The sequence below is a fragment of the Salmo salar genome, chromosome ssa01 (assembly GCF_905237065.1).
Source record: "Salmo salar chromosome ssa01, Ssal_v3.1, whole genome shotgun sequence".
In the NCBI taxonomy this organism is placed as follows: Eukaryota; Metazoa; Chordata; class Actinopteri; order Salmoniformes; family Salmonidae; genus Salmo; species Salmo salar.
Window position 1 is genome coordinate 7,443,023 of NC_059442.1, and position 12,500 is coordinate 7,455,522.

Here is a 12,500-nt window from a genome sequence, read left to right on the forward strand (position 1 = left end):
TTACCCTTAAATCTAAGATGAAGTGTGTAGGGGAGCCCTTAAATCTAAGATGAAGTGTGTAGGGGAGCCCTTAAATCTAAGGTGAAGTGTGTAGGGGAGCCCTTAAATCTAAGGTGAAGTGTGTAGGGGAGCCCTTAAATCTAAGGTGAAGTGTGTAGGGGAGCCCTTAAATCTAAGGTGAAGTGTGTAGGGGAGAAAGACTAGGGGAGAAATGTTAATTTGTGACTGCTCTATCTGTCTGTCTGTCTGTCTGTCTGTCTGTCTGTCTGTCTGTCTGTCTGTCTGTCTGTCTGTCTGTCTGTCTGTCTGTCTGTCTGTCTGTCTGTCTGTCTGTCTGTCTGTCTGTCTGTCTGTCTGTCTGTCTGTCTGTCTGTCTGTCTGTCTGTCTGTCTGTCTGTCTGTCCTCTCGCTCACTTTCTCCCTCTCTCTCTCTGTGTGTCTGTCTGTCTGTCTCTCTCTCTCCGCTCACTCTCTCTCTCTGTCTGTCTGTCTGTCTGTCTGTCTGTCTGTCTGTCTGTCTGTCTGTCTGTCTGTCTGTCTGTCTCTCTCTCTCTCTCTCTCTCTTCCCCCGTCCCCCCCTCTCTCCCTCTCCAGGATCCGTATGGCAGGTATCCGTGGTCTCCAGGGTGTGGTAAGGAAGACAGTGAGGGATGAGCTGCAGGCTAACATATGGGAGCGTCAACACATGGACAAGATAGTCCCCTCTCTACTGTTCAACCTGCAGGACCCCACAGACAGGTAGCTTAGTGTGTGTGTGTGTGTGTGTATGTCTGTGTTTATTCCCTTTGTCCCCTGCCAAACAGCTCATCCTTCTGCATGCAGCTTTAGTGTTGCCACAGTGACAGGTGTGTTAAACCAGGCAGGTCACCCGTGACACAAGTCAGTATTCGACGTCCGTCCATGTCTTAGGGCGTCGGGAGATAACGTTGAAACCAGCCACGAGCGGCAACAGTGAGTGTTGTTACCTTCAAACAGGTTTGGGTGTTGTGGATAAAGATGACGTAGATAAGCTTCAGCCTCTGATTCCAAATATTTCAAGTTTGAATCCGTATCCCAAACCTTAAGCCCTTACCTTAACCAGTCGTAGTGCATACCTAACTGCAGCCCCTAGTGGCCGGTTTCCATGTCATCTCCCGTCGTCCTCAGACATGGATGGACGTCAAATACTGACTTGTGTCACAGGTGACCTGGCTGCTTTATTTGATCACCTGTAAAACGTAACACAGGAAGTGTGTATTTGAGGTTTAAAAAAACCTTCTAATTTCTACTTTGAAATTTCAGACTTGATATATCCTATCTAAAAATGTACCAACCCCTACAAAAATGTCCATTATTTATATCCGACATTATAATACAAATTTCCTGTGGCAGCAGGATTATTTTCCTGCTGTAGGAAACTGGTTCAAATTAAGATCCTATTTCTGTACTGTATGTAGTGGTTCCCCTGGCTGTGAGAAGGAGAGTCCAGCTGAGCTGACTGAGAGATGCTTCAGAGAGCTGCTGGGTAGAGCTGCCTACGGGAACATTAAGAACGCTATCAAACCTGTACTAATGTGAGTCTCACACACACACACACACACACACACACACACACACACACACACACACACACACACACACACACACACACACACACACAATTCTTTATGAATCAAACCAAGCGTGTGTGTTAAAGGCACCTGGATAACCATTCTCTGTGGGAGGGGAAGAGCTTTGCTGTCCGCTGCTTCAAGATCATCATGTACTCTATCCAGGTCAGGATCGTCACATCCTCATATTAGCATTTAGCATGTCTAGTATGGTTTCACATCACTCAATGACTAAAACATATTTTGTCTTCTCTCCTCTCCTGTCTCCTCTCCTCTCCTGTCTCCTCTCCTCTCCTGTCTCCTCTGCTCTCCTCTCCTGTCTCCTCTGCTCTCCTCTCCTGTCTCCTCTGCTCTCCTCTCCTGTCTCCTCTCCTCTCCTGTCTCCTCTGCTCTCCTCTCCGGTCTCCTCTCCTGTCCCGTCTCCTCTCCTGTCCTGTCCTGTCTCCTCTCCTCTCCTGTCTCCTCTGCTCTCCTCTCCTGTCTCCTCTGCTCTCCTCTCCTGTCTCCTCTCCTCTCCTGTCTCCTCTCCTGTCTCCTCTGCTCTCCTCTCCTGTCTCCTCTCCTCTCCTGTCTCCTCTGCTCTCCTCTCCTGTCTCCTCTGCTCTCCTCTCCTGTCTCTCTGCTCTCCTCTCCTGTCTCCTCTCCTCTCCTGTCTCCTCTGCTCTCCTCTCCTGTCTCCTCTGCTCTCCTCTCCTGTCTCCTCTGCTCTCCTCTCCTGTCTCCTCTCCTCTCCTGTCTCCTCTGCTCTCCTCTCCGGTCTCCTCTCCTGTCCCGTCTCCTCTCCTGTCCTGTCTCCTCTCCTCTCCTGTCTCCTCTCCTCTCCTGTCTCCTCTGCTCTCCTCTCCGGTCTCCTCTCCTGTCCCGTCTCCTCTCCTGTCCCGTCTCCTCTCCTGTCCTGTCTCCTCTCCTCTCCTGTCTCCTCTCCTCTCCTGTCTCCTCTGCTCTCCTCTCCTGTCCTGTCTCCTCTCCTCTCCTGTCTCCTCTGCTCTCCTCTCCCGTCTCCTCTCCTGTCCTGTCTACTCTCCTCTCCTGTCTCCTCTCTTCTCCACTCCTCTCTCTAGTCACAGCATTCTCACCTGGTTATTCAGCAGCTGCTGGGTCATCTAGATGCTAACAGTAAGAGTTCAGCCACAGTGCGTGCTGGGATAGTGGAGGTCCTGTCTGAGGCTGCTGTCATTGAGGCCAGTGGCTCTGTGGGTGAGTATGTTTGTTTGTTTGTTTGTTTGTTTGTTTGTTTGTTTGTTTTTGGGGGGGACCCTGTACTACACTAAAACACCCAATCCCAAATTGACCCATAGACATCGTTTTCTCTCGTTGAGATCTGAGAGGATTGTATACTCAGGTTGGTTTACAACGTCGACGATGAAACATATCTAAAAGGCAGGAGGCTGTGTTTTTATTTTTTGTATTTTAAATTTAACCTTTATTTAACTAGACAAGTCAGTTAAGAACAAGTTCTTATTCATCATTATGGCCTACCAGAAGGCAATAGGCCTCCTGCGGGGACGGGGACTCTGATTAAAATTAAAATATAGGACAAAACACACAACACTACATAAAGAGAGACCTACGACAACATGACAACAACACGGTAGCAACACAACATGGCAGCAGTACAAAACATGGTACAAACATTGTTAGGCACAGACAACAGCAAAAAGGGCAAGAAGGTAGAGACAACAATACATCACGCGAAGCAGCCACAACTGTCAGTAAGAGTGTCCATGATTGAGTCTTTGAATGAAGAGATTGAGATAAAACTGTCCAGTTTGAGTGTTTGTTGCAGATCGTTCCAGTCGTTAGCCTCAGCAACCTGAAAAGAGGAGCGACCCAGGGATGTGTGTGCTTTGGGGACCTTTAACAGAATGTGACTGGCAGAACAGGTGTTGTATGTGGAGGATGAGGGCTGCAGTAGATATCTCAGATAGGGGGGAGTGAGGCCTAAGAGGGTTTTATAAATATGCATCAACCAGTGGGTCTTGCAACAGGTATACAGAGATTACTAGTTTACAGAAGAGTTTAGAGCGCAGTGAGGTGTCCTATAAGGAGCATTGGTGGCAAATCTGATGGATGAATGGTCTAGAACATCTAGCCGCTCTAGAGCATCCTTACCTGCCGATCTATAAATGATGTCTCCGTAATCTAGCATGGATAGGATGGTCATCTGAATCAGGGTTAGTTTGGCAGCTGGGGTGAAAGAGGAGCGATTACGATAGGTGAAACCAAGTCTAGATTTTACTTTATCCTGCAGCTTTGATATGTGCTGAGAAAATGACAGTGTACCATCTAGCCATACTCCCAAGTACTTGTATGAGGTGACTACCTCATGCTCTAAACCCTCAGTGGTATTAATCCCACCTGCGGGGAGAGGGGCACTCTTGTTATCGAACCACATGACCTTTGTTTTGGAGGTGTTCAGAACAAGGTTAAGGGAAGAGAAAGCTTTTTGGACACTAGGAAAGCTTTGTTGTAGAGCGTTTAACACATACTCCGGGGAGGGGCCAGCTGAGTATAAGACTGTATCATCTGCTATTAAATGGATGAGAGAGCTTCCTTCTGCCTGAGCTATGTTGTTGATGTAAATTGAGAAGAGTGTGGGGCCTAGGATCGAGCTTGGGGTACTCCCTTGGTGACAGCCAGTGGCTGAGACAGCAGATGTTCTGAATTTATACACTGCACTATTTGAGAGAGGTAGTTAGAAAACCAGGCCAAAAAACCTTCAGAGACACCAATATTCCTTAGCCGGCCCACAAGAATGGAATTATCTACCGTATCAAGAGCTTTGGCCAAGTCAATAAAAATAGCAGCACAACATTGCTTAGAATCAAGGGCAATGGTGACATCATTGAGGACCTTTAAGGTTGCAGTGACACATCCATAACCTGAGCAGGAAACCAGATTGCAGACCAGAGAGAATACTATAGACATCAAGAAAGCCAGTCAGTTGATTATTGACAAGTTTTCCCAACACTTTTGATAAACAGGGCAAAATAAAAATAGGCCTATAACAGTTAGGATCAGCTTGATCTCCCCCCTTTAAATGAAGGACTCTCCGTGGCTGCCTTCCAAGCAATGGGAAGCTCCCCAGAGAGGAGATACAGGTTAAAAAGGTCAGAGATAGTCTTGGTGATGATAGGGGCAGCAACCTTAAAGAAGAAAGGATCTATACATCTGATCCAGATGTTTTTTGGGGGGTCCAGTTTAAGGAGCTCCTTCAGCACCTTGTGGTGTGGTTGTTACTGACAAGGAGCTGAGTCAAATAGGTATCCTGACTTCATGAAGTGTTGATTAAAGAGCTCAGCCATGTGCTTCTTGTCAGTAACAACCACATCATCAATTTAAGGGACATGGGCAGCTGTGAGGAGGAGGGTTTATTTTCCAGGTCTTTCACAGTTTTCCATAACTTTTTGGGGTTAGACCTTCAAGCGAGAACTGCTCCTTAAAATAACTAACTTTGGCCTTCCAGATATCCTGAGTGCACTTATTTCTCATTGCCTGAATGAGAGCCAGTCACCCTGAGTATGCATGTGCCGAGCCTTTCGCCAAATGGAATTCTTGAGGTGTTGTAACTCTGCCAGATCCTGGTCGAAAAAGTGGCTGAACCTGTTTTTAATTCTCATTTTCTTCATGGGGGTGTATTTGTTAACAATACCACTGAAAATATCAGAAAAGAAGGTCCAAGCGTCTTCGACAGAAGGGATCAAGCTGATTCTACACCAATTTACAGAGGCCAGTTCATGAAGGAAGTCTTGCTCATTAAAGTGTTTTATCAAGCGTCTGTGACAAATCAGGACAGGTTGTTTCACTGAGCAGGCATTAGGAACACAGGCTGTAAAACAGTGATCACTAAGGTCATTACCAGAAAACACCAGACTGATACCTCTCAGGATTATTTGTGAGGATAACATCAAGGAGAGTAGCCTTTTCTGGGTGTTTTCTGGGAGTCATAACTTGTGGGATTGGTAATAATCTGAGAAAGATTTAGGGAATTCCATTGCTTTAGGACTTGGTCAGGTGGTTTAAGCATGTCCCAGTTTAGGTCACCTAGCAGGACAAAGGGGCCAGGAGAGAGCTTAGGGCAGCTAGGGTACAGGCCGGTGCTGATGGGGGACGATAGCACCCAGCAACAGTCAACAAAGAGCTATTTGAAAGTTTAATGCTTAAAACCAGCAAATCAAATAGTTTGGGGACAGACTTGGTGGAGACAACCGAGCACTGAATGTGTTCCTCCACTCTTCCTTTACCACTTCTCATTACTGACACATCTGGATTGGAGCTGTGAATCCACACTTTCAATTGATCCATTTTAGGTAATAAGTTTCCAGTGTTAATTTGCAGAAAACACAGGCTTTTACGAGAGCAGAAGTCAGGATTGGGGCTAGCAACCATAGACGGGTCAGAGACCTACAGTGGTTCCTCCTTTAGAAGTTGCGTCATACTGCAGCACACCTTGGCACATTATTTAATTGTCAGCCATTTTTACCATTAATGCTAGTTAGTGCTAGTTTGACCACCAGAGGGCATCTTTGAGAAGCATTTGATATTCTTCAATATTGGCAATACTAGAGAATTTAAAACCTTTTTTTGTAAGAACATAGTTTAATGGGATTTATTGTAACACATTTTGATTAATTTGACTAATATTATGCTGTTTTTATTCCAAGAAAAATTAAAAACAAAACCCTCATGGTTTCCGTTATGATGGAACAGAAAATATGGCGCTGCACAACGTGATGGTCGGGAGTAGTACGAAGAACATAAGAGGATTGGAGGATTCTAAATTAATATATACGGGGCATTTTTCATTAGGATCTGTGAGAATATCTAATAATCACTTTGTTTACAAAAATAACAATATTTTGGAAATGATTTTGTTTTTATTTAACCTGGAGTGAGAGAGAAAAAAGGCCATTCATTAACACAGGGTGAGACATTCTCACTAATTTGTGAATAAAGCCAGTTTGTTATTTAGAATTATTTCTGTTTGTAGAGGGAGAGAAATCAAAAGCCTACCATCACCTCATGGGTCTCCCGGTCGCTGCTGGCACAGGTATTGAACCAGCATCTGTAGCAACAAACTGCGATGCAGTGTCTTAGACCGCTGCACCAATTGGGCACTGTACAACGTGACCGGTCGGGAGCAAAATAATCCTAACATTTCCACACACTAATTGTAGTCTAAGTTTCTCTTAGAATAAAAACCTTAGTGTAACAACAGTTTTAGTAAGTAATACTGATGAGTAGCAACAACAAAAATAAGTGCATTTTTTTCGGGTGTGCAGGACAGAGGAATAGCATTTCTTACACTATATTTCTAAATTCAATCACCTTCTTCATCCTCATCATTCAGTTCATTGAAATTCAATTTTGAAGTCGTACACAATTATCAGTTTCTATTTGGTTTATTCCACCCGTTCATTGTCAGTTAGAGACACAGTACCACTTGCACTGGTCTGGAGCAATGAAGTAGTGACACAGGGTACCGTAATAAACCACAAATTACCTCTAAGTACCGCAGCATAATCGCTAAACTTTCAGTTGAGCAACCACTGTAACAGAAGGCTCTGTGGTGTAATGATTCTGAATGGTCAGATAGCTAGCAGAAGGTTCTGTGGTGTTATGATTCTGAACGGTCAGATAGCTAGGAGAAGGCTCTGTGGTGTTATGATTCTGAATGGTCAGATAGCTAGCACAAGGCTCTGTGGTGTTATGATTCTGAATGGTCAGATAGCTAGCACAAGGCTCTGTGGTGTTATGATTCAGAACGGTCAGATAGCTAGGAGAAGGCTCTGTGGTGTTATGATTCTGAATGGTCAGATAGCTAGCACAAGGCTCTGTGGTGTTCTGACTCTGAACGGTGAGATAGCTAGCAACAAAGACAAGGAGCTGCCATGCTGTGAATCATAGGTGGCTTGTTTCAGCTAGTTCTTGTTATTGATACCAAATGTATTTATGCTTACCAAAAAAGATTGGAGACTAAATATGATTTACATGTTGCCAATAATCTTTTGTTTGTAAGCCAAGCCCGCCGGTGCTGCCCCAAAGTTGTGCACGCATCGGTTTTGTTGGTAAACAATCTACCCGTGTATATAGATGAGCAATAGCGTTCCAGAACTGTAGCTCCACATTTCCCTGTTATTGTTTCTAATGGCCACTAGAGGGAGACAGAGCCTGTCATTGTCCTGTTATTGTGTATAATGGCCACTAGAGGGAGACAGAGCCTGTCATTGTCCTGTTATTGCGTATAATGGCCACTAGAGGGAGACAGAGCCTGTCATTGTCCTGTTATTGTGTATAATGGCCACTAGAGGGAGACAGAGCCTGTCATTGTCCTGTTATTGTGTATAATGGCCACTAGAGGGAGACAGAGCCTGTCATTGTCCTGTTATTGTGTATAATGGCCACTAGAGGGAGACAGAGCCTGTCATTGTCCTGTTATTGCGTATAATGGCCACTAGAGGGAGACACAGCCTGTCATTTCTTTTTAACCTTTATTTAACTAGGCAAGCCAGAACTGTAGAACAAATTGTTATCTCCAATGACAGCCTACCGGGGAACAGTGGGTTAACTGCCTTGTTCAGGGGCAGAACAACAGATTTGTACCTTGCCAGCTTGGGGATTTGATCCAGGAACCTTTCGGTTACTGGCCCAACGCTCTAACCACTAGGCTACATGATGTCATTGTCCTGTTATTGTGTATAATGGCCACTAGAGGGAGACAGAGCCTGTCATTGTCAATAAATTACAGGTACAGCATTCTAGATATAGTATTGCTCAACTAACATACACTCTGTTTGTGTTTGTGTGTATGTGTGTGTGTAGGCCCAACAGTGCTGGAAGTATTTAACACCCTGTTGAAACAGTTGAGACTGAGTGTGGACTATGAACTGACTGGAAGCTGTGACCCGTATTCCAACAACATGACAACTACTGACCAGGAGAGACAACTACAGGAGGCTGTCATCAAGACCATCGGTCAGTAGGGGTGTGTGTGTGTGTGTGTGTGTGACCAGAAGTCCTCACAATGATAGTAAAACAAGTACAATTCTGACAAGTGGGGACATTTCTCCAGTCCCCACAAGGAAAAATACTTTAGTAGGCTTAGTGTTATAATTTGAACTAGGGTTAGTGGTTGTGTGGGGTTAAGATTAGGGTTAGGGGTTAGAGAAAATAGGATGGAAATCAATTGTTTAGTCCCCACAAGGATAGTACAACAAACGTGTGTGTGTGTGTGTGTGTGTGTGTGTGTGTGTGTGTGTGTTCGTTCGTGGGCATATCTTGATATTCTGTACGTGTTCTGTCCTTCCAGGATCCTTTGCCAACACGTTGCCTATCTACCAGAGAGCAGAGGTTATGCTGTTCATCATGGGGAAGATCCCTGTTCCTGGGATATACCCTGCTCTGGGCTCACCTATCGCTGGGTAGGTCACTATCAGAATGAATTCATGCATGTAAGCAAGCCTTCGCCATGGAAGCCTTGTCTGACCTAGTATGGCCCGCAAAGCAGGCTAAAAGTCGGTATAGGGTACAAAGTTGAGTCCCAGTTCAACGGTTCAGACACAAAATGTATGTGGCAGGGTCTACAGACAATCACAGATTATATAATGAAAACCAGCCACGTCGCGGACAACGACGTCTTGCTTCCGGACAAGCTGAACACCTTCTTCGCTCGCTTTGAGGATAATACAGTGCCACCGACGTGGCCCACTGTCAGGGACTGTGGACTCTCTTTCTCCGTGGCCGACGTGAGTAAGACGTTTAAGCGTGTTAACCCTCGCAAGGCTGCCGGCCCAGATGGTATCCCTAGCTGCGTCCTCAGAGCATGTCCAGACCAGCTGGCTGGTGTGTTCACAGATACATTAAGTCTCTCCGAATCCCAGTCTGTTGTCCCCACATGCTTCAAGATGGCCACCATTGTCCATGTACCTAAGAAAGCAAAGGTGATTGAACTAAACGACTATCACCCCATAGCACTCACCTCTGTCATCATGAAATGCTTTGAAAGACTAGTCAAGGATCATATCACCTCCACCTTACCTGCCACCCTAGACCCACGTTTTTGCCACCCTAAACCCACAATTCGCTTACCGCCCCAATACATCCACAGATGATGCAATCGCCACCACACTGCACACTGCCCTATCCCATCTGGAGAAGAGGAATACCTATGTAAGAATGCTGTTCATTGACTACAGCTCAGCATTCAACACCATAGTACCCTCCAAGCTCATCATCAAGCTCGAGGCCCTGGGTCTGAATCCCGCCCTGTGAAACTGGGTCCTGGACTTCCTGACGGGCCGCCCCCAGGTGGTGAAGGTAGGAAACAACAGCTCCTCTTCGCTGATCCTCAACACTGGGGCCCCACAAGGGTGCGTGCTCAGCCCCCTCCTGTACTCCATCTTCACACATAACTGTGTGTGTGGCCAAGCACGCCTCCAACTCAATCATCAAGTCTGCAGACGACACAACAGTAGTAGGCTTGATTAGCAACAATGATGAGACATTCTGCAGAGAGGAGGTGAGGGCTCTGGGAGTGTGGTTCCTCGGCGTACACATCACTGACAAACTGAAATGGTCCACTCACACAGACAGTGTGGTGAAGAAGGTGCAACAGTGCAAATTCAACCTCAGGAGGCTAAAGAAATTTGGCTTAACACCTAAACCCTCACAAACTTTTACAGATGCACAATTGAGAGTATCCTGTCGGGTTGTGTCACCTCCTGGTACTGCAACGCCCACAACCGAAAAGCTGGTGCGGTCTGCCCAACGCATTACCAGGGCCAAACTTCCCGCCTTCCTGGACACCTACAGAACACGATGCCATAGAAAGGCCAAAAAGATCATCAAAGACATCAACCACCCGAGCCACTGTCTGTTCACCCCGCTGTCATCCAGAAGGCGAGGTCAGTACAGGTGCATCAAAGCTGGAACTGAGAGACTGAGAAACAGCTTCCATCTCAAGCCCATCAGACTGCTAAACAGCCATCACTAGCACATCAGAGGCTGCTGCCTACATAGTCACTTTAAACAATGCCACTTTAAATAATGCCACTTTAATAATGTTTACATATCTTACATTACTCATATCACATGTATATATACTGTATTTTATATATAGATTAGGAATCACAGGCCACTTTTAGAAATGGATCACTAGCCACTTTAATAATGTCTCTGTATCTTGCATTACTCATCTCATATGTGTAAACTGTACTCTTTACTATTCTACGGTATCTTAGTCACTTTAATTGTTTGTAAATATTGCATCACCCATCTCATATGTATATACTGTACTCTATACTATGCCACTGTATCTTAGTCCAATGCCGCTCTGACGTATATGTATATGTATTCTTAATAATCCATTCTTTACTTAGATTTACATATATTTTGGGGTGTATGTTGTGAAACTGTTAGATACTACTGCACTGTTAGATACTACTGTACTGTTAAATACTACTGCACTGTTAAATACTACTGCACTGTTAAATACTACTGCACTGTTAGATACTACTGCACTGTTAGATACTACTGCACTGTTAGATACTACTGTACTGTTAGATACTACTGCACTGTTAGATACTACTGCACTGTTAAATACTACTGCACTGTTAGATACTACTGTACTGTTAGATACTACTGTACTGTTAGATACTACTGCACTGTTAGATACTACTGCACTGTTAGATACTACTGTACTGTTAGATACTACTGTACTGTTAGATACTACTGCACTGTTAGATACTACTGCACTGTTAAATACTACTGCACTGTTAGATACTACTGCACTGTTAGATACTACTGCACTGTTAGATACTACTGTACTGTTAGATACTACTGCACTGTTAGATACTACTGCACTGTTAGATACTACTGTACTGTTAGATACTACTGTACTGTTAGATACTACTGCACTGCTAGACACTACTGCACTGTTAGATACTACTGGACTGTTAGATACTACTGTACTGTTAGATACTACTGGACTGTTAGATACTACTGGACTGTTAGATACTACTGCACTGCTAGATACTACTGCACTGTTAGATACTACTGCACTGTTAGATACTACTGCACTGTTAGATACTACTGTACTGTTAGATACTACTGCACTGTTAGATACTACTGTACTGTTAGATACTACTGCACTGTTAGATACTACTGTACTGTTAGATACTACTGCACTGTTAGATACTACTGCACTGTTAGATACTACTGTACTGTTAGATACTACTGCACTGTTAGATACTACTGCACTGTTAGATACTACTGCACTGTTAGATACTACTGCACTGTTAGATACTACTGCACTGCTAGATACTACTGCACTGTTAGATACTACTGTACTGTTAAATACTACTGCACTGTTAGATACTACTGCACTGTTAGATACTACTGCACTGTTAGATACTACTGCACTGTTAGATACTACTGTACTGTTAGATACTACTGCACTGTTAGATACTACTGCACTGTTAGATACTACTGCACTGTTAGATACTACTGCACTGTTAGATACTACTGCACTGTTAGATACTACTGCACTGCTAGATACTACTGCACTGTTAGATACTACTGTACTGTTAAATACTACTGCACTGTTAGATACTACTGCACTGTTAGATACTACTGCACTGTTAGATACTACTGTACTGTTAGATACTACTGTACTGTTAGATACTACTGTACTGTTAGATACTACTGCACTGTTAGATACTACTGGACTGTTAGATACTACTGCACTGTTAGATACTACTGCACTGTTAAATACTACTGTACTGTTAGATACTACTGCACTGTTAGATACTACTGCACTGTTGGAGCTAGGAACACAAGCATTTCACTATAGCCGCAATAACATCAGCTAAACATGTGCATGTGACCAATAACATTTGTTTTGATTTTGAGTCT

At 44.4% G+C, this 12,500-nt stretch overlaps 1 protein-coding gene across 5 annotated transcripts in view; it reads left to right on the forward strand.

Moving 5' to 3' along the window:
* LOC106605188 (protein EFR3 homolog B) overlaps nucleotides 1–12,500 on the forward strand; it is a 38,049-nt gene that overhangs the window by 11,222 nt on the left and 14,327 nt on the right. For all 5 annotated transcript variants that reach the window (XM_045710427.1, XM_045710409.1, XM_045710455.1 and 2 more), the window contains 6 exons: nucleotides 595–738; nucleotides 1,437–1,553; nucleotides 1,676–1,754; nucleotides 2,651–2,786; nucleotides 8,412–8,564; nucleotides 8,899–9,010. In XM_045710427.1, the coding sequence (XP_045566383.1) occupies nucleotides 595–738; nucleotides 1,437–1,553; nucleotides 1,676–1,754; nucleotides 2,651–2,786; nucleotides 8,412–8,564; nucleotides 8,899–9,010 (741 nt within the window). The remainder of the gene's footprint in view (nucleotides 1–594; nucleotides 739–1,436; nucleotides 1,554–1,675; nucleotides 1,755–2,650; nucleotides 2,787–8,411; nucleotides 8,565–8,898; nucleotides 9,011–12,500) is intronic.